At 38.4% G+C, this 21,200-nt stretch overlaps 2 protein-coding genes across 3 annotated transcripts in view; both read left to right on the forward strand.

The window, feature by feature from the left end:
- The first annotated feature begins 368 nt into the window (after window positions 1-368).
- LOC134814207 (uncharacterized) lies at window positions 369-11,009 on the forward strand. The gene is made up of 6 exons (XM_063822270.1): window positions 369-435; window positions 1,690-1,861; window positions 2,367-2,478; window positions 3,476-3,581; window positions 7,347-7,437; window positions 10,263-11,009. The coding sequence occupies exons 1-6, from the start codon at window positions 382-384 to the stop codon at window positions 10,364-10,366; spliced, it is 639 nt and encodes a 212-aa protein (XP_063678340.1). The 5' UTR covers window positions 369-381; the 3' UTR covers window positions 10,367-11,009.
- A 669-nt stretch (window positions 11,010-11,678) lies between these two features.
- Window positions 11,679-21,200, forward strand: part of LOC134814478 (ELKS/Rab6-interacting/CAST family member 1-like) — a 75,910-nt gene continuing 66,388 nt past the window's right edge. For both annotated transcript variants that reach the window (XM_063822606.1, XM_063822607.1), the window contains exons 1-13: window positions 11,679-11,876; window positions 12,013-12,125; window positions 12,422-12,513; window positions 13,439-13,618; window positions 14,354-14,443; window positions 15,288-15,365; window positions 15,764-15,846; window positions 16,870-17,026; window positions 17,511-17,658; window positions 18,456-18,529; window positions 19,288-19,391; window positions 19,511-19,642; window positions 20,069-20,214. In XM_063822606.1, the coding sequence (XP_063678676.1) occupies window positions 11,776-11,876; window positions 12,013-12,125; window positions 12,422-12,513; window positions 13,439-13,618; window positions 14,354-14,443; window positions 15,288-15,365; window positions 15,764-15,846; window positions 16,870-17,026; window positions 17,511-17,658; window positions 18,456-18,529; window positions 19,288-19,391; window positions 19,511-19,642; window positions 20,069-20,214 (1,498 nt within the window). In that variant the 5' untranslated portion in view covers window positions 11,679-11,775. The remainder of the gene's footprint in view (window positions 11,877-12,012; window positions 12,126-12,421; window positions 12,514-13,438; window positions 13,619-14,353; window positions 14,444-15,287; window positions 15,366-15,763; window positions 15,847-16,869; window positions 17,027-17,510; window positions 17,659-18,455; window positions 18,530-19,287; window positions 19,392-19,510; window positions 19,643-20,068; window positions 20,215-21,200) is intronic.

Raw genomic sequence — 21,200 nt, forward strand, 5'->3', positions numbered from 1 at the left:
TTGGTAAGTCACGTGGCAAGTCACGTGGTAAGCTTTGTGATGGGAGGAGGGATGAAATGTTATGACGTACACTCGCCAGCGCCTCAAATTCCTGTTTAATTCCTGTTTAATTCCTGTTTAATTCATGAGGTGATGACACCTTCCGTCAAACATCCAGTTATGACTCTACTCTGCAGTCTGCACACATAATCTACACACATGGTTTTCACTCACAGGTAAGGACAAATCTGCCAGGTAATGATACCACGTGTCCACACTGATTTCCTACACGCGGTCTACACGTGGTCTACAAGTGGTCCATCACCGCAAAGAATATGTCATAATTACCGACTGACCAGCTCGTTTCTTACGAGCAAATATTTCAGTAATAATCAGTTCAAAATGAAACGTCTGTTTTCTTTGTTTGTTGTTTGCGTGTTGATGCACTATGTCGAGGTTAGTTTTTTGTGTTTTTTGTTTCAGATACTGCCGTCAGAGGAACAACTCCACCGAGGAATATTTTAAGAAGCTCTCGACCTATAAAGGATAATCTCTGGAGTTAAATCTTTCGATTAGAATATAACGTTCGTAAAATTTGAAAATAAAACGAACATAAGACGCCAACATAGACACAATCGTATGTTGATTTGCCATTGATATCTCAGAAAGATAAAAATGTAGGGAAGATTCCAAATATCTGTTTATCTGTTTGACTGGGTCGAATGCTTTTATAAATATAAGTATAACCTTTTAACTAGTATGAAGAAATACAAATCGGCCAAGAAATGAATAATTTAGGTCCCGAAAAATGAACCACCAGGCGTTGTCAAAATCAGGAAATGAGTTAGACGGATTCCCGGAATCCGGGATTCCGGCTAGTATTTACAACTTACTGACATTGACAAGTAAAGCTGCATTGTAGAGTATTTGTCAAAGAAATTTTAGATTGGAATCACCCGTATAACTGACCAGATCGCACGTGAAGTGACGTGATGTCGGAAAGGTTACGTGATTTCTGGCTGAGACTCGTGTCTGACTACAGGAACATACTACAAGCCATTAGACCAAAAAGTCTAAAAGTGGTGAGGCTGAAAATTCTGTATATTCAAAATATATATCTGATTGAAGGTGTATTGGGAAAGAATAAAGAAGGAAGCTTCAAAGTTCTTTCTTGTCATTTAAAGTTATGGTATGCCACAGAGTATGGATAAGTCGGTAACAGTGAATGGTGATATGATCTCACATTCCGTAGTAACTGACCGTAGTAACTTCTTCGAGTCGAAGAAGTGGTTAGGTTATCATCATCATAACCCGACAGTTTACTATTTTATGACCAATTGTGTAGTTGGTCTTTTGGACATTGTTGCCACTATGCCAGCAACCAATGGAAATAAACGTTTATGTAATCAATCTAATCGGCAAATGAAGCGTTATTTTTAGCGGTTTTATTAATTCAAAGCAAACCAATCGAGTGACGAGTAAGATATTTGAAATATAGCTCGTAAATTTTGAACGGAGTCCAGCAATTACTCTTCCAGTTTGTCTTTAAATTCAACACTCTAATCGGGGATTACGTACTTCTAGCTCACTATTACGTACTTCTAGCTCACTATTACGTACTTTTAGCTCACTATTACGTACTTCTAGCTCACTATTACGTACTTCTAGCTCACTATTACGTACTTCTAGCTCACTATTACGTACTTCTAGGCGGTCCAGCGACAAGCCAAGCGGCGGTGTATGAGATGCTACGACATATCAGCAGCAGGGTCCGCTTGGTTTTTAGCGGACGAGAAAACCGCTGAAGCAATTCAGCGTTTCTACGATGAGGCTGAGGAAGAATCAGTCGACGGGGAGATATTAGAGGCCAGCTCAAAAAGTGGTATGTAACTAGGATTGTACCAACAGTTGTAGGGATTAATATTTTATAATGTTGGCGCAATGGGCTAGCCGTTAGAATTATATACTAATCTGGGAACCTAGGACTACTTATGAGTCTAGATAACGGCGACCACACCATTACAATGAATATGCTGAATAGTTATGCAAATCATTTACAAATGTTCAAGTTAAACATCAATGAATCTGTGGAGAGACGTATAAGTTAAGGACCCCAATTTTGTTATCATTAGTCAACATGGACTTTAAATGACTTTAAATTACTTTAAGTTTTAATGGACTTTAAATAACGATTTCTGGTATTCGTTCTCCGAAGACGAATTGTACTCGATTTATTAACGAGTAATCAAAAGAAATATTTATGACTTAGAGTGATTTAACTCAATCGTGGTCACAACTTAAATTTTTTCTCTCTTTCTCTGCTATTGTCGAACGTCGCTGGCCTCCTGCCGTAAAATTGTATATGTTAACAAAAATATGATTTTCAGGGGGAAAGTTGCGGAACTGTCCGATTTTCCAGAATGTAACTACAAATTCCACGGATAGTCCGGACGTTGTGGAATGTGAAGTTTGGGAAGTCTGCACTACAATACACCTAACGTTAGTGGAGCTTATCCAAGATTTCAAAAAACTGGAACCTAAAAAGTAAAATGTTATCCAAAATTTAGATGAAAAATCTCAGTTTTGTATGTTGTCAAATAGTTTGTGAGACATCAAAACAAACAATGCAAGTAAAACCCCTCTTTACTTTGACCCTTATTAGCTTATTACTTTAACGAACACTTATTTATGGAGCAAATGAAAGGGTTCACTTAAATAGCAGTATAATTAAATCGTAAATTACCATGTCTATTACTATCACGTCATGATGCTCGAGAATTTGATTCGAAGGCGGATGACGAGTGAGCCATTATAAAAGAATAATTGTATCACGTGAATATATTGACATGGGGTAAACGATAACTTCACTATTTTATAATAGAATTAAGATTATAAATAGTGGAGGCTATTATCAGTAATTAGTAGGTACAATATAATGCCATTCCAGATATCCATAATCCATATTCCAGACATGGCACATGCTAATACATATCACGTGGCATGCTAATACAGGTCACGTGGCGCGTTTATATGCGACTCGCAGTGAGATATTCATCAATCATCTCACACGACCAAACCTCGTGACATGAATAAAGAAGTTGGGGGTACAGTTATATAATAGACCACAGACGTGAACAATTACACTTGAGTCTAATCAACATAATCACGGTCACATGATTTTATTTAAATAAATTTAATAAATTGAAGGATTGCCGGGCGGGCAGGCGCCCTTTACTGAGGTTGTATTACCGCTGTATCGATAGTAACTGGTAACATGCGGTAACATGCGGTAACATGCAGTAACATGCGGTAACATGCAGTAACATGCGGTAACATGCGGTAACGTTATATTTTACTAATACTAGTGATTCGGCCTGAATAACTGTCTCAAAATTCAAATAAAGTAATCTGCCGAGATCTTATTCTTCACAGTCAACCAATCCTGGATTAATCTACGTTGAAAACAAGCTTTCAAACACAAGGAAACATTTTACAGGGTAACAGTGGACTACCAAATGCCTCTCACGCCAGTGAACGCAAGTTTTGATATGATTCAAAGTGTGAGGGGATGTGCTCTGGAAAACAGTAACGCCAGTCTCAGGGTGAGCTAAGATCTATTTATGTATCAGCCCACAAGAAAATATAAATAATAGTAAAATATTACAAATATTATATAAATAATAGTGAAATATAACAACAAGAGTTGAGATCTATATAAATATATGTCAGAGTTCAGACCACAATAAAATATAAACTACAGTAAAATGAAATAATAAATACATAGAAAAAATTAAGTTATTACCTTGAATATTTGGTCAAATCAATTTTTGAATGAGTTGAAGTGGTGTGGTGCTGCCTGCTGTGAATAAATTAAGAAAATAAAAGTGCATCATGGAAGAATCGATAACAACATCGCAACATTAATCGAGTTCTGTGTTTATAATAAATAGAGCGACGAGTTTAAGCAACAAGTTTTACACACAGTCACAATAATCTTCACGTTATCCTAAGTGTGATGAATTGGAGCAGTGGAGCACCTTTATGATTGTAAAACGTTCAATAATTGGTCAAGTAACACTGGTTGCTACATAAGTGCAAATATCTTATACTTGCAGTTGCTGAGTTGCCGCTGAAATATTACTCGAAACCACTTTAACTAAGTTAATTCTAGATAAAGACTTTAGGTTAACCTTAACATCACGTGGAGCTTTCCTAGCACTGTTTCATTACCTCCCCTGAGTAATATGAACTATAACAACGTCGGACAATGTCTTTTGCAACACGATTTACTGTAATATCTAGAGGCTGGAACAAGTTTGTCATGTTGGCGCGCGGGGACTAGCTCATGAACTATGTTGTTGAGTGCCATAATTTCGTTGACTTTTTCCGCCAAGTGACCCTTGAAAACATCATATACTAGTAGAGTTTTCAGTGCCTCCGGCAGACCAAGGAGAACCTTTTTGTCGTTAACTTACGGCACAATAAAGTTCTCATAGTTGTCATATTCTGGACAAAAAGTTCGAAGTGGAAAAATGTTTGAAAAAAATTCAACGGACTTTAACTTGGATGGACCTTAAGATGAACGTTAGAGCCTCCAGCGTTCAATTAATGTCCGTCCAAATAAGGTCCAATAAGGTATTATGCGTAGCAGTTTAAACAAATCGGGTTTAACAGATTGCAGATAGTGATACTGATACGGTAATCGAAAATTGCCGGAAATAAGTTGGTCTGAAATATTCATAGTTGGTCAGTACGCACTGTACGAACTTTTAAAAGGTGCCGAACTGTACGAATTTTAAAAAGCTGTCGAGGAATTTTTACCGAATTTTAAACCACTTACCACCGACCGATTTGAAAAACCTTAATCATTTGGCTTCGTCAGAGTTTTGTCGGCACTCTTTGGGCACTATACAGACAGACATACACTAGACAGACACACACACACACACATCTATTGAGATTATTAGTATATATTGGTTATAATATACTAGATTCGTTCGTTAATAATACTCACCGATTATAGCGAGGAAGAAGTCAATAGCAGCGATTATATCTTACTATATATAAAGCGAGACGATATATATGGATGGATCCGTGCCATTTTACTGACACCACGGCATCAACTTTAACGCCACTTTCCGCAAAAACCGTAAAAGATATACAACTGAAACTTTTTTGACTGGGTCAAATGCCTTTATGGCCTTCAAATCAGCATAAAAAAATAAAATATTGGCCAAGGAATAAGAATTTTAGTACCCAAAATTTGGACCCCCAAGTGGTGTCAAAAACGCGAATTAAATAGATATTAATTATTTTAGTCTCTTGAGTCTTGACACCACTTTAGGGTTAGACGGGTTCCTGCTAGTTTATATAGAGCACATAGTTTTCCCAGCCCAAAACATTTCCAAGTTCAGTGATGTTCAGTCTAGGGATGTAGTGAACAGTGTTACTTGTCACGGAGGGAGGCATTCTTGCCTTGGTAAATTTCATTATAGGAGCGACCCCTGATGTACAGTGGTACAAAAGTCAGTCACAAACCGATGCCGACTATTTGGAGTATAAAATAAAATAAAATCTCGGTTATGTAATTCTCGTTATATAGCACCACGCAGGAGAAAATATCGCGTCTAGACCATCGTAAGTTTGACGCAGTTAAACTAATGGCAAGAATATACCCTCTCACAGGTTGAGATGTATCGGGAGTGGGAATACTATATGTAATTATAATCTGCTTTACAAAGTTGTCGATCTCTTTTAAATTGCACGTTCATCTATAAAAGTTCAGCACTGAACTTTCTACTTTTCGATGTGCTGTGCACCTATGGAATGGTTGTTTAAGAAACAGCTTATCAATTCAATTAAATAACTTTAAAATCTGGTTTATAAAATGCAATCGTTTAATGAGTGCTGTAGCATCAATCCTGATCTCTATGATATATTAGTAGTGATATCGCAAAGAAATCCAATTTAAATCAATGATATTGCGTCAAGTGAAAATTATTTTTAGTGGTCGCTTTCTTTGAACAAAATTCTTAATGATTTTAAACCATGAAATAAATCTTGACTCATATCTGATTTCGTGATAATAGTACTGGTAGATAAAGAGTATTTTAACCTCGCTAAAAGCACCGGTCGTTTGAAAAGGTACTTATCTATCAAAGGCCTGACATCTGAGTTAATTTAAGACTTAAGTTCTTTCAATTAAAGTTCGAAAATTTATGAAGCGAATTTTCCCGAACTAATCCCGAACTGAAAAAAGGTGCCGAACTGTACGAATTTTTTACGACTTTTGTACGAACTGACCAACTATGGAAATATTAAGTGTTATGATATTGTAGCCGATCCAAAATTTATGCTTAAAACTGAAGCTTAGTAATTGGTCCAGGGTTTTTTGGTCAGGGTTCAATATTTCATTGTGGGGCTATATATGATCATGAACACGGATATCGGTTCTTTTGCGATAGTGAGATAGTGTAAACGCGATAGCTAGCGCGATCCAGCGCTAACTGGAAACCTCCATCTTGACACTAAATTGTCTGAATTCACTGGAAGTATCATAGGACTATACTGAAACTAAAGCGATTTTAGCTTATAAATTGCAGTTGCAGACAGAGCCCAGGGGTCAACCAACAAACACGTGAAGTATAATGACAACGACTACCAACGATTATATTTTAAACGGTTTTATAGCAGTTTGTTAGTATTTACTGTTTATTTACTGAATACTGCCATGAACACCGTTTAAAATATGCGATCATAGTTTGGCGCGGTTGCCATTATACTTCACGTGTATTTTGTTATAAACCGTCTGTAACAAACTCTTGAAACTACTCAGAGTAAACCTCTTAAACCAACAATACTAATTACTGATTAAATCACCGCACGTGAGTAAAACCTGTCGTTTCGACAATTTTACGACGATCTCACAAAATAATGATAGAATACCGTTCAAATTCCAACGCATAGTTTCTCTTGAAATTGCTGCAAGGTATAGGTACCTAATCTGAAGTCAACAACTAAATTGGTTCGGATCAAATTATCAAAAATGGTGGAAGCGAAATAATTTATGATATCGACCAATAGCCCCCGGCAGTATCTAAGAAAACTTAACATTACACCGTGACACCCCAAACTCCACCCAAACTCCTCATGAAAATCAACCTGATCCGATGAATTCAACTCCGAAATATGGGATGAAGCTTAATCAAATTAAGATTATCTAAACGTTAATATATAATAATAACGAATATAAATATATCGCAAACGCGATGGCATTATAATTATAATAACATAATATAATAATAGTATATAATAAATAACATCAAAACATAAAGCTTGATTGACGTTTCTTAACTTCCTCAAATCAGGCGTGTCAATCATTCGAAAATAAAACGAGGATAGCAGACGTAAACGGTACCGAGGACACCATGGCTAACCTGACCATGACTGCTAGAGGCTGTAAGTAAACTGAAAGTGTTTGCAGCTGAATTTTTGGATATTACCATATCTTACTATATATAAAGCGAGACGGGTTCTTTTGCGATAGTCAAAACGCGACAACTAGCGCTGGATGGCGACAACTAGCGCTATCCAGCGCTAGTTGTCGCCATCCAGCGCTAGTTGTCGCTATCCAGCGCTGGATAACGCTGGCCAGCGCAAAATATATATGTTCGATAATTGTCGCTATCCAGCGCTAGTTGTCGCCATCCAGCGCTAGTTGTCGCCATCCAGCGCTAGTTGTCGCTATCCAGCGCTAGTTGTCGCTGGCTATGCGACACTGTCGCACGCGATAGTTTGCGATGGCCAGCGCAACTGGCCATCGCAGAAAACAGTTCGATAACTAGCGCTGGATGGCGACAACTAGCGCTGGATAGCGACAACTAGCGCTGGCCATCGATATCCAGCGCAAAATTTTTGCGCTATTACTCGTCAGCTAGCGCTGGCCAGCGCTAGCCAGCGCTAGTTGTCGCTATCCAGCGCTAGCCAGCGCTGGCCAGCGCTAGTTGTCGCTATCCAGCGCTAGCCAGCGCTAGTTGTCGCTATCCAGCGCTAGCCAGCGCAAGCCAGCGTTAGCCAGCGCAATGTATCAAAATCATATTGATATACTTGCGATATTACTCGGATGATGATTAATCACTTTACAGTTGACTGTCACGTGCCTTTTTTAATCCATTCTCTGACTCTAGCTGGTTCTGAACGACTTTTCGAAACCCCAACCCTCTAAGTCTAATCTGATCCCATTCCCAACCCTAACCCTAACCCAATCATTAACAAAAACATATGCTGAAACCCTAACAATAACGAGAAATTAGACTAACTTCCTTATACGGTCATATCACGTGATCGATACATGTACAGTTTTTCGCCAATATCTCGTCAGGAGAGCATTTTAACCCTATGTCATGGGCCCAAGGGGGTTGATTCGGAATTAGCGTCCGAAAATACATCGATTGAAGTTGGACACAACCACCGGGGGCCCTTTTAGAACAATCTCGAACTCGAAGATCCACTGTAGAGTGATTTAGCACGCTCGATATTATATTAGTGTTACTCGTCAGCCAGCGCTGGCCAGCGCAATATAGTTGCGATATTACTCGTCAGCTAGCGCTGGCCAGCGCTGGCTAGCGCTGGCTAGCGCTGGCTAGCGCTGGTTAGCGCTGGCTAGCGCTGGTTAGCGCTGGCTAGCGCTGGCTAGCGCTGGCCAGCGCTAGCTGACGAGTAATAGCGCAAAAATTTTGCGCTGGATATCGATGGCCAGCGCTGGCCAGCGCTGGCTATCGCTTAGCGCTGGCCAGCGCTAGTTGTCGCTATCCAGCGCTAGTTGTCGCCATCCAGCGCTAGTTATCGAACTGTTTTCTGCGATGGCCAGTTGCGCTGGCCATCGCAAACTATCGCGTGCGACAGTGTCGCATAGCCAGCGACAACTAGCGCTGGATAGCGACAACTAGCGCTGGATGGCGACAACTAGCGCTGGATGGCGACAACTAGCGCTGGATAGCGACAATTATCGAACATATATATTTTGCGCTGGCCAGCGTTATCCAGCGCTGGATAGCGACAACTAGCGCTGGATGGCGACAACTAGCGCTGGATAGCGCTAGTTGTCGCCATCCAGCGCTAGTTGTCGCGTTTTGACTATCGCAAAAGAACCGCGAGACGATATATATCCGTACCATTTTACTGACACCACGGCATCAACTTTATAACGCGACTTTCCGCAAAAACTGTAAAAGATATACAACTGAAACTTTTTTGACTGGGTCAAATGCTTTAATGGCCTTCAAATCAGTATGAAAAAATAAAAAATAGGCCAAGAATTAACAATTTTAGTGCCCAAAATTTGGACCCCCAAGTGGTGTCAAAAACGCGAATTGAATAGGTAATAATTCATTTAGTCTCTTGAGACTTGACACCGGTCATACATCAGTATTCCGGCGGCAGTAAGGGTTAAACGGGTTTCTGCTAGTATTGGAAACGCGTCTAAGTGCTAAACGACTATGAAATATTTTACCTCTTTTTTTTTTCTTAGCAGAGTCTACCAATGGCCAACATATTTCACAAGTCTGTCAGGTACCGAGAAACATGAATGCAGGAGACCCTGCTAGTAGAACTAGTTTGGGACTTAGGTACACCGACCAAGGCCACTTTGCTTAAATACTTTATTATAGGTTACACTGCACCAAACTAGCAAAAAAACGCAACAACCTAGCAAATAAACGCAACAAACCATCAAATAAACGCAACAAACCATCAAATAAACGCAACAAACTAGACAGTCTGTGACTGATAGAATTACACGGGTTATCACAGTGCAGAGTAGACAATAATTTACTGAGCAGTAAATATGCTCGATAAATCTAAATTCAAGAGTAATTTTACGGAATGACCTCGTTTGATTATCGGTAAACTGCGTTTTCAGTTGTAAATGGCTACTGGAAAGCAGGTCTTAATTAACCATATCCTGATTATGCGTATTCTTGCTATGCGAAGATGTATAATTCAATTTAACTTAACATTGCATCCACGAATCATTTCCTTGTGTTTGAACTGAAAAGTTTGCGACTGGAAGAATTACACAAGTTATCACATACCACATACCTACAGCGCAGAGAAGACAATAATTCACTGAGCAGTAAATATGCTCGATAATTCACAACTCACAAGTAATAATATTTCAGGTGAGGTGAAGGAGTGCGATTAAGATTATTTCTTTGTGTTTGAACTGAGTGATATTACTAATATTACTAATATTACTAATATTACTAATATTACTAATATTTCAGGTGAGGTGAAGGAGTGCGATTCCGATCTCTGCAACTACAGTTCGGTAGCCCTTCATCTCATATCCTGGTCCCTAGTGGCGGCAGTTCTTTCCTCGTTACTCTGAGGGCAAACTAGCTGTGAGAAGATCAGCAATTTTACAGTGGTACCTCGCTATAACGCGCATTTAGGGAGGGAATAATCTAGATTTAAAACCGCGTTATAGCGGGGCATTGTGGATATTCACATATTACGTAATCAATTTTTGGACAATTTTAACCCCCACTCCCCCCTCCGTAATCAGTTTTACACACGGCTATTGTGTCAAAATTACACTAGCGTAATCATTTGGAAACCACCCCTCCCCCTCGGCTGATTACGTAATATGTGAACGACCCCTTATACTTATAGCGAGGTTTGCGTTATAGCGGGGTTTAATCTTGGAGAATGGAGGCATTGTGGTTATGACTGTGCAGATAATTTAAAAATACGGGTACTGAAATTACAGTGAGGAAACTGAGGATGAGCAAAGTGAGTTTTCCTCTCGATTGAAGCTCTGAAACAACTCTTATATAGACGAGTCAAGCAATTCAGAGACAATGACTGTTATTTGGAAATTCAGTCTGCGGACTAGAAGTTGGAAGTGGGAGTTAAAATAATTTACAGACTTGAATATGGGTATTACTTGAATGACTTAATTTGAGATTTTGTTAAGGTTATTGTAGCGAATTGCTTAAGTTACTAAAAATGATTTTTAATATAATATGTTTGTTTTGTTGAGCGTTAACTGAAAGGCTACGAATTACAATACAGCAATTGCAGACTAAGTGGGTGGAGTCTGCTGCAGCTTCTGTCAGACTATGCTGAAAAGCCTAACCTGGCAGATTTATCTTCGAGAATATTCCTTTTCTACGTACAAAATTTTCCGAATCTCAATCATAATTGATTTGGTTTTATAAAATATCAAATAAAACGATGCTGTTTAATAAAGTAATAAAATGTGTCAATATGTGGCCATATGAGTAATTCTAAATCGTGGGTGGTTTTGTAACCATGCTAAAAAGCCTAACCTGGCAGATTTATCTTCCAGAATATTCCTTTTATACGTACAAAATTTCCCGAATCTCAATCATAATTCATTTGGTTTGATAAAAGAATAAATAAAACGATGCTGTTTAATAAAGTTATAAAAATGTGTTAATATGAATAATTCTAAATCGTGGGTGGTCTTACTGCCGTATCGAATAAGAAACAGTTGACACAAATATATTTTGGAAAGTAGCTTAATCAGCAATAAGATATTGTCAAAAACGTCAATAGAAAAGGCAGTTCTTATCCCTGATCACGAGTGTTTCATGCTAGAGATAAAAACAGCCGGACCTCAGCTCCTGAGTATCAAGTTTCAGTGTATGTCGTTTTAATTTTATAACAAAACTTGTTAACGTATATGTTTTGGCTGCCGATATTTTGTTGAAGTTTTTCTTGTAACACTAACATAGTGGTGCAGTATAAGGAGTGCCCTCTGAAAGAACATAAATGTCCGGTAAGGACCGGAACTCTCCCAGTACCTCCGGGGCGCAGTTTGGGGTTTGTTCCATTTGCAAGGACAACACCGTATCTGATATCAATTCTACAAGGTACCTACGTACTTAAAATTACATTCCTTCCATTCTAGATGGAATAAGCATAATCTTGACAATGTTTACCAAGCGCAAAGCAACTACTTTTATGAGCCAGTTTAAGTTATACTTTTCTCCCTTTTTTGCTATGCAGGTGCGGACACATTTTTCACGGAGACTGTGTGAAAAGATGGTTAGAGAACTCGACTATATGCCCTGTGTGCAGAACAAATATAACAGGGGACGAACTCATCAAGATATACCCCGGTAATCAACATCCCCTTTTTGACTACATCTATTACTATAACTAGCTCGCAATTAAGTCCGATCTACGCCAGATAACCCCTCCATACATACCTGTCCCGCATCAGGGTTCGCAGTTCCTCTTTAGAGTTTGTCCAAACTTCCGTCAGTAACATACCACTTCTTGCAGCTAAATTTGTAGCAGTTGCTGAACTGTAAATTGTTCATTCAGTTCTTTGCAGAAGTTGTTATATACCCATCATAAGCCAATGATCCATAGATATGCTTAAGTAACATTTTCATAAGTTAAATAACTACAGGGACACAGGATAGAAACGAAGTTCCCATAGCAAACAGTCTGCTGACTGAGGAGGAGCTCAAGTCACTCACTCTAGAAGCATTTAAGTCCCAGGTAATCACCGACCTTTTAAATCTCCCATTCAACTATCGCGTTCTACAAAAGTTAAATGAGAGTTACGTAACCTGTCAAGGTTACAGAAATACATCATCCAGAACAGCTCTCTAACAGCCCTCTAACAGCCCTCTAACAGCCCTCTAACAGCCCTCTAACAGCCCTCTAACAGCCCTCTAACAGCCCTCTAACAGCCCTCTAACAGCCCTCTAACAGCCCTCTAACTAGCCCTCTAACTGCCCTCTAACAGCCCTCTAACTGCCCTCTAACAGCCCTCTAACAGCCCTCTAACTGCCCTCTAACAGACCTCTTACAGCCCTTTAACAGCCCTCTAACAGCCCTCTAACTGCCCTCTAACAGCCCTTTAACTGCCCTCTAACAGCCCTTTAACAGCCCTCTAACAGCCCTCTAACAGACCTCTAACAGCCCTCTAACAGCCCTCTAACAACCCTCTAACAGACCTCTAACAGCCCTCGAACAGCCCTCTAACAGCCCTCTAACAGCCCTCTAACTGCCCTCTAACAGCCCTCAAACAGCCCTCTAACAGCCCTCTAACAGCCCTCTAACTGCCCTCTAACTGCCCTCTAACTGCTCTCTAACTGCCCTCTAACAGCCCTCTAACTGCCCTCTAACAGCCCTCTAACAGCCCTCTAACAGCCCTCTAACAGCCCTCTAACTGCCCTCTAACTGCCCTCTAACAGCCCTCTAATAGCCCTCTAACAGCCCTCTAACAGCCCTCTAATAGCCCTCTAACAGCCCTCTAACTGCCCTCTAACTGCCCTCTAACAGCCCTCTAACAGCCCTCTAACAGCCCTCTAACAGCCCTCTAACTGCCCTCTAACAGCCGGCGCTTTATACTAGTGTTTTGTTATGGCTATTAGCCGGCTGTTAGCGGGTTGCTACTATAAGAAAATACATCATCCAGAACATAGTGTACAACCAGTTGTCCTTACTTGGAGAGAAGCTCTCTGCTCAGACCACATATATTGAGACTCTTAAAGCAAAGTTGGAGGACAAGGAACAGAAGTTGGGGGTGGTGGAGGGTGAGAGGACAAAGTTAGAGGAGAATCTGCTCAAGTTATCTCTGAGTCATGAAGAATTACAGGTAATTGCAGGTCCTGGTGAAAAGTTGCCATTTGTTCTATTAACTTTTTCATTATGTTTATTATTATTTTTCTGATGTTAATTTTGTTAAATATAAGTTTGAGCTGCTTACTTAGCTGTTCATATATAGAAATCATATCAGTTCTCGGCAAAAAATATTTTAGCTGTAATCTGTTAAGCTGAATCTGGAAAGAAATACTTCACCAGTGGCGGACAAGCTTGTAATAGACAGTAGTGTCGAATTTAAATTGCACCATTTAGTGAAACAGAGATGGTTAAATAATTAAATGGTTCTTACTGTCTCCATGAAACTATCAAAGGTAACTTCTACTGACTTCTAGGGCCGAGCAAAGAAAATATGTGGCAATTACGTAATGAAGTGGGCAGCGTTTTAGAATAACTTTCTCGATAATGATTCAAGGTTATTAGATTCCCTAAGAAAGGACATATGAACAAAAATACCGACTTCTTGAATCTTTGCAATTTGCATGTTCTCTTCAAATATACGATCTTTATATCAACATAATTATTATTATTAGGGCTAAATATCGTTGACGCGTTGTCAGGTTAAAAAATAGTGATCGCCTGTTAGTACATCATTTAGGCTCAGATAAATATTGTTATACAATCGGAAAAGGCCTGGTGTATAACTGATAAAATATTTAAAAGTTTATAAGAGAAAAGCTCTGCACCTTATCTGTACTACATGACCTATGACAATATGTGTTTTTCGTAGGTGGCTTCGACGAAGCTAAAATCGGAAAAAGAAAGTTGTCAAAATAAGCTGGAAGAGATTGATGCTACGGTGGATTTTATGGACACTCTGGTGAGTCATAAAACACGTTCCTGCCATCTTTATATGACGGTACAGTGACGGTATTAGTGTGGGAGTGTCTGGGGGTAATTCAAATTGAAGGTTTTGTGACGAACGAATTATTTTTGCTGACAACTGGGAATGAGCACAGTTGATATTTTAACCCATTAGGGACGATAGGGTCGTTTTTATGACCCACCTTTTCTAGACGAAAAACCAAATTACTAAACGCTATAACGAATCTATAGCATATATACTCAAAATTTATTGGGCTTCATTATATGTAGCCCAATAAATTTTGAGCTCAAAATTTATTGGGCTTCATTATATGTAGCCCAATAAATTTTGAGCATATATGCTATAGATTCGTTATAGCGTTTAGTAATTTGGTTTTTCGTCTAGAAAAGGTGGGTTATAAAAACGACCCTATCGTCCCTAATGGGTTAAAGTCAATCAAATAATAGTATTGAGTCCATGAGTGACGTTCATCATGATATTGAAGATATTGATTGTTGATATTGCAATATCATGCAATTAATTTGATGACATTGTGATATTAAAGTGGTGACCGTGAAGTAATGTCCTGTCCGTACAAAATTTTGCTCAATATTCGCGTTTTCAATCCAATTTCAGGCCTCACACGACCAGATTTGAGATTTATGATTCAAAACAATTGGCTGTATGGTGGTTACTAGTGGTTACTAGTGGTAACTAGTGGTAACTAGTGGTAACTAGTGGTAACTAGTGGTAACTCGTGTATGGTGGTTGCAGAATGCAAATCATGTTTATTTCATATCATGTTAAACCTGTTATGTTTTATCCGGTAAAGCCACGTACAAACGACATATTAAATCAGGTTGAACAACATAAAGCTGATTATCAGGAGTCTCGTAACACTATTGGGGAGCTGGAAGACGAGTTGGCTACAATTCAGGTTATGAACTTTCGATACCTATATCGACTAAGGTCTCGTACGCTAATTATAAATCAAGAGGCTTGCATATAATGAACATATTGACACGGGTGCAGAGTTGAGTCTGTACGGAACCTAGTAGTTCAGATCCTTGTTTAACTTGCCGTACAGCAAGGTCATCCGTACTTTAGCCCGCGAGCACATAACTCCCTCTACAACTCCATGACAAATGTTTCATATATACTAGCCGAGTATTATATTGGATATACTCGCCAGAAACTATTATAAACAAAGTTATGTAAATGGAACGAGAAAGATAATGTCAAAATTGAGTTTACTTTCATGGAACTGTGTCATTTTAATTGCTATTGTCATTCCCTTAAAATTAGCTGGTTAACAATAATACCTTTGGTTTCCAGGCAGCATGCACTGAAATGGAAGAGACAATTTCGAGAATACAGCTTATTAAATACGAAATTGAAACTGAGGAACAATCGGAGAGGTTTGGAAAATTTCCCCATTATACTATTATAGATTGGTATATATTAAAGTCACTATTGTGACGGTACATTAGAACTAAACAGAAACAAAGTGTGAAGGGCCTGAACGGAACCCCTCGGTTTCATTTCCTTGTTTAACACTGCCGTACAGCAAGGACATTCGCCGGGTTCTCCAAGGATGGGCACATAGCTCACTCCACACAATGCTCTGTCAAATGTTGCTTATATACCAAGGATCTACAGGAAATATTTCCTTGTAAGTTTTAGAAGGCGATCTGTGAACAGACAACTACCATATCAGGACTTTATTTGAACGGACATTACGAGAACGAACATTACGTGAACGGCGAACGCTTGAGGGCCCTAGGGTTTAATTTATGTCCGTTCAAATAAAGTTTGTCCAAGCCAAAGCCCGTTTACATTTTTCACGAAAACTTGCCAAGAACCGTTTGGTTGGTAGGGGATTGCCTGGGAGTTGGTGGGTTCCCCCGGATAGCAATTAGAATGATGGAACTGTCATTTGTCCTTCCTTAAAAAGGACTACCACAGAACCCTTCACCGCCTCCTTCACAGGGCTTTCTCAGTGCTCTCAGACATCACGTAATAAAGCTCCGTCCACCTTAGACTGCTGTTTTACGCTGCACACCTTGTTATTTACTTTTTGAGCCGTCATCACACGCTAGCTGTCCCTCCTTGCTCTTAAATGATTCCAGGCATTACGTGACCTGTTAATTCCTGTTTAATTCCATGACCTTTTTGAAAGCTCCATTTCTCTTTTTTGGTTTTACTACGATATAGCAGAATCTTGCTTATAATTGGAACATTGGGGAATTATAAATTGTAAAAAAGATGTATTTATAAATACAATTTTTCCGCGATTAATTAAATATAATAAACTTCATTTCATTGACAAGTTCAGCTGCATCATCTACACACAACTATATATAAAATTAGTAGTAACATTGTAATCAACTCTATAATCATATAACCATCCCTTCTTAATAACAAGGAAGTAACAACATCAGGGCTCTGGACGATTTTGTGGAAGACTTAGTGAACGTGAACTGTGAACTGAGAAAAAAGATGAGTGTCACTGAGCGAGCTGAGGAGACAAAGGATTACAAAATCATGGATTTAGAACTTAATGTGAACGGTCTCCGGGAAACACTGCGAGATGTTCAGGTGAATAATAAAATATGGAACTAAACACGTTTATGTTAAATAACAATTGTTATCACAGTGCTGGCAGGTAATACTGGTAGGTAATTTAAAACGATTAGATAATTATTATTGAACAGACGAGAGGCAATGTTTTTATGGACTTATAGTCAACATGAACATGTCATTGATGTATGAGCTTTTAGGCTTTAGCTCAACCCTACTTGACCCAATGTGGCAACTCATCATAGTTACAGTTTTTACTGCCAAAACAGAAACGTTAAAAATATCCTTACATGAATATTCGCAACTGTCGAAGTGTTATTGTTAACAAAATATTTGAAAGCAAACCTAGAACGACGACCAAGAAACCGACATCGTCGTCACAATATATATTTATTATTCAATGTGATTAAAAAGCTATGTTTATTCAGAAATCAGGAACTGAAGTATATCTATACAACGAGTTTAATAATTTTAACAAAATTTTAAAATTTTTCTTATTCAGGAGTCATACGCTGACCAGAGCTCCGAATCAAAAGAAATGGAACAAGCACTCCGTACCATGCAGAGGCTATATAAAGATCAGGGTGATGAGCTAATGTCACTCAAAGAAGAAAGGGACCAGTATCAAAGTGACTTAAAAGATATGCTAGGTTCGTGAATTATATAGATTAAAAGACTGTTTTTTTCACTGTTTTCATGATTGTGCGATCAATAAATCTGAGCAACTTTGAGAAAAAAGAATTAAAAACTGATGCTTAGAACTGCAGAAAACACCAACACATTGGTTCAGGTTTTCAGGCTTTTATAATAAACGGTTAGTTTTCAGAAGCACGGTTATATACCAATCAAGATTGATTAATTTGATCAAAGCTTGACAATTGACATGGTTTCCACCACGGGATAAATAGCGTTAATAAACGAGCATAAATACCGAAGTTTCTGAAGCATACAGGAATGGAGCGTGGTGAGGAAGTTGCCGAACGTGTCATATCACGTGTTACACAGTACACAACAAGCTTAATTACTTAACTGGTTAAATAATAAATAAACCCTATGCCGACACAAGTTGTACCATGCACGTTGTTAATGAGTGGCAGAAACAGAGAGTCCTAATTTTATTAAAATAACGATTTCAGGACGAGGTTAAGCTGGTAAAATTGGTTAAAGGTTTATTAAAATGATATATCGTGTAATTACTTCAACCTAACGTCCTAACTTTTAACAAAATGCAGCATATAATATGAAGCCGTGGGAATTAAAATTTCAGTAAGTATTAAAATTATTTTCAGTGGTGCAAATCACTTAAGTTAAACTTGAAGATATAACTTCAATAAATGGGTTACTAGTATGTCCAATATATAAACATTAGGTATCAAGGAAGTAGGAATTAATACACGTTCATTTATTTCTTGTGTACGATGTTTAATGTCACGTGATACTTTTGCAGACAGTTTAAAAAAGAGCGAGGAAGTAGTTGGTGACGTTGAAGCTATGCGAAGACAAAGTGAACTTCTCAATCAGGTTAGTTTTTGGGTCAACATAACGAAGTTTATTTTTCATGCATTTTAAATTTTAATCATCATGAAACTGGAAAAGTTCATATTTAATATCGGTCCGGCGAAAAAATTAAAAAATTGATTAGAACTGATGATAACATTTGGCAAAGAAAAAAACGCCCATTTTGGATGATAAATGCTCATGCAGAGGATAAAAACACCTTAAGTTCGCGGTCAACCACGGTCCTTTTCCTTTTCTTTCTAGAGAAGCTGGGACACTATTATTATAGTATCATATTTTGGATCCAATCTTACTATATATAAAGCGAGACGATATGGATCCGTGCCATTATTAACTGTCACCACGGCATCAACTTTAACGCAAATTTTCGCAAAAACCGTAAAAGATATGCAACTGAAACTTTTTCGACTGGGTCAAATGCTTTAATGGCCTTCAAATCGGCATGAAAAAACAAAAAATTGGCCAAGGAATAAGAATTTTAGTGCCCAAAATTTGAACTCCCAAATGTTGTCAAAAACGCGAATTAAATAGGTAATAATTATTTTAGTCTCTCGAGTCTTGACACCACTTTAGGGTTAGACGGGTTCCTGCTAGTGCTAGTAAAGGTAAAGCCGATAAAATTGGGCCAATGATTACCACAGACGATAATCGTATACAGTATAGTAGGTTATGGTTACGGGTACGAGCAATGCCAATATTATAAAGAAACTTTTATGGGTACAATTATATTGTGTTTCAAACTGATACATCTATTTATCTAGTCGTACGAAGGACAACTGGCTGACAGTAAAATGAAAATACTAAATCTCAAGCGAGACAAAAAAGATGCTGTCACGATGGTCGGGTTAAAGGAGGACGTCATTAGGTTGGTTCAATTTTATAAGCATTTCTTAAATTAGTGTGGTCTGTAGCGACAGAAGAGTAAATGATTTTATTTAATGGGATATCAAAATGGCTTCAAACTTGTTAAAAACTCTTCAACAGGACCCTGCAAGACTCGATAAATACTACAGCAAACAGTTACCTGGACCAACTAGACAAGTTTGCTGGGCAGTCGGACGGTATAACTGCTGAAAGGGGACGGGAAACTGACGCTCTCGCCATCTTAGATCAACGGTTAGTTCAGATGTGGATTCTGCTGAGGCATATTGTTTTGGGTGACAGTGATTCTGGGTTTTGATTGGTCAATACTCAATAGTGGACGCTGATTGGTTAATTGCTGTCACGTGTCAGGGAATATGCTACCCACCAGAATCCACATCTCTTGACACTGGCAAGAATAATTGATAACTTGAAGTCAAGTCTTTACCGTGCACTGATTGTTTCACCCGATAGGCACAGTATAGAGGTTTTACTGTAGTAGTATTTGACAGTGAAGGAGTGTAATTGTTAAAATATGGTTTGATGAATATTATCAAAATAAACATTTACACAAACTCGTATATCTTAAGGCAATAGCCCAGAATCCATGTAATTATATATGTACGTGCTGCCACCGAAACAGTTTCAACTCAACCCACAATCAAATCATTAATTATACAGCTTCAAGATACTGTCAGAAGAGATTGAGAAGAAAGATAACCTTCTGATTCATTTGATGAACGAGAAAACAACCCTTGAGGAGGAGAGAAACGTTAAAGTTCAAATAGCGGGACAGGAATTACAAGACAAAGTGGACACGATGTCAGGTAAGCCGGCTTGCTATAAAACAGATTGCTATGAAACAGAGTTCCTAACTAACGAGGGTTAAATAACTGAACCTACTTAAAATAGTCTAACTTACATAAAATAATATTTTGTATTTTAAAAATATACTCACACAGTTACCGGAAATAGTATAATTAGCAATTGGCTAGGCCTCTCTACTGAATGAAGGAAATTGAGGAACGTTGTTAACGTAAGCGAGATTCGAGATCAAGGCGGAATTTATAAAAAATTAGGCAATAAAAATTGTGGTTAATATATGGTTAATATATGGTTAATATATGGTTAATATATGGTTAATATATGGTTAATATATGGTTAATATATGGTTAATATATGGTTAATATATGGTTAATATATGGTTGATAATAATAATGATAATTTACTGACTGCCAAGGTTTGATGCGGTAACACGACAGCGACTCCTGTCCAAAACCGCTAATTCGGCTGTCGAACAGATGTCGCCCAATCGTTTGATGCCTAGGCAGTCGATACCTTATAGAGACCTTATAGAGATCCGATATGATAAATATACCGGGGAAATAGACGTTTTATAACATATTGCCTCCTATTTGATGTCTCCACGCATTACATGGTATGCCACAGCTTTTGTCTACAGCAAATATAAGAGTGGGTTATCAGAATTCATTTAAACCGTCAATGCCTGACTGCGTAGTGCGCGTACCAACTCACATTCTGGATCCGGCAGAGTAGTCTCTATACTTACAGTTACATATTAGAACGCAATGAAACTACCGGACCACGATGTATGGGGACTTGCCACCCCATGGCAACATTAAAATATATCGACTCTGTTACATCGTTTCCTGTTAATATAAAACTCCGTAACAAAATGAACTAGGATCTGGCAATACTACATATAACGCCTGCTGCTACCTATACATGGTTACATAATAATTAGGGCCTGTCGTGATATCATGGATCGCTTAGGTTCCACCAGGATCTGGTA

This window comes from Bolinopsis microptera, chromosome 4 (genome assembly GCF_026151205.1).
Source record: "Bolinopsis microptera isolate Bmic1 chromosome 4, MBARI_Bmic_1.0, whole genome shotgun sequence".
Lineage (NCBI taxonomy): Eukaryota > Metazoa > Ctenophora > Tentaculata > Lobata > Bolinopsidae > Bolinopsis > Bolinopsis microptera.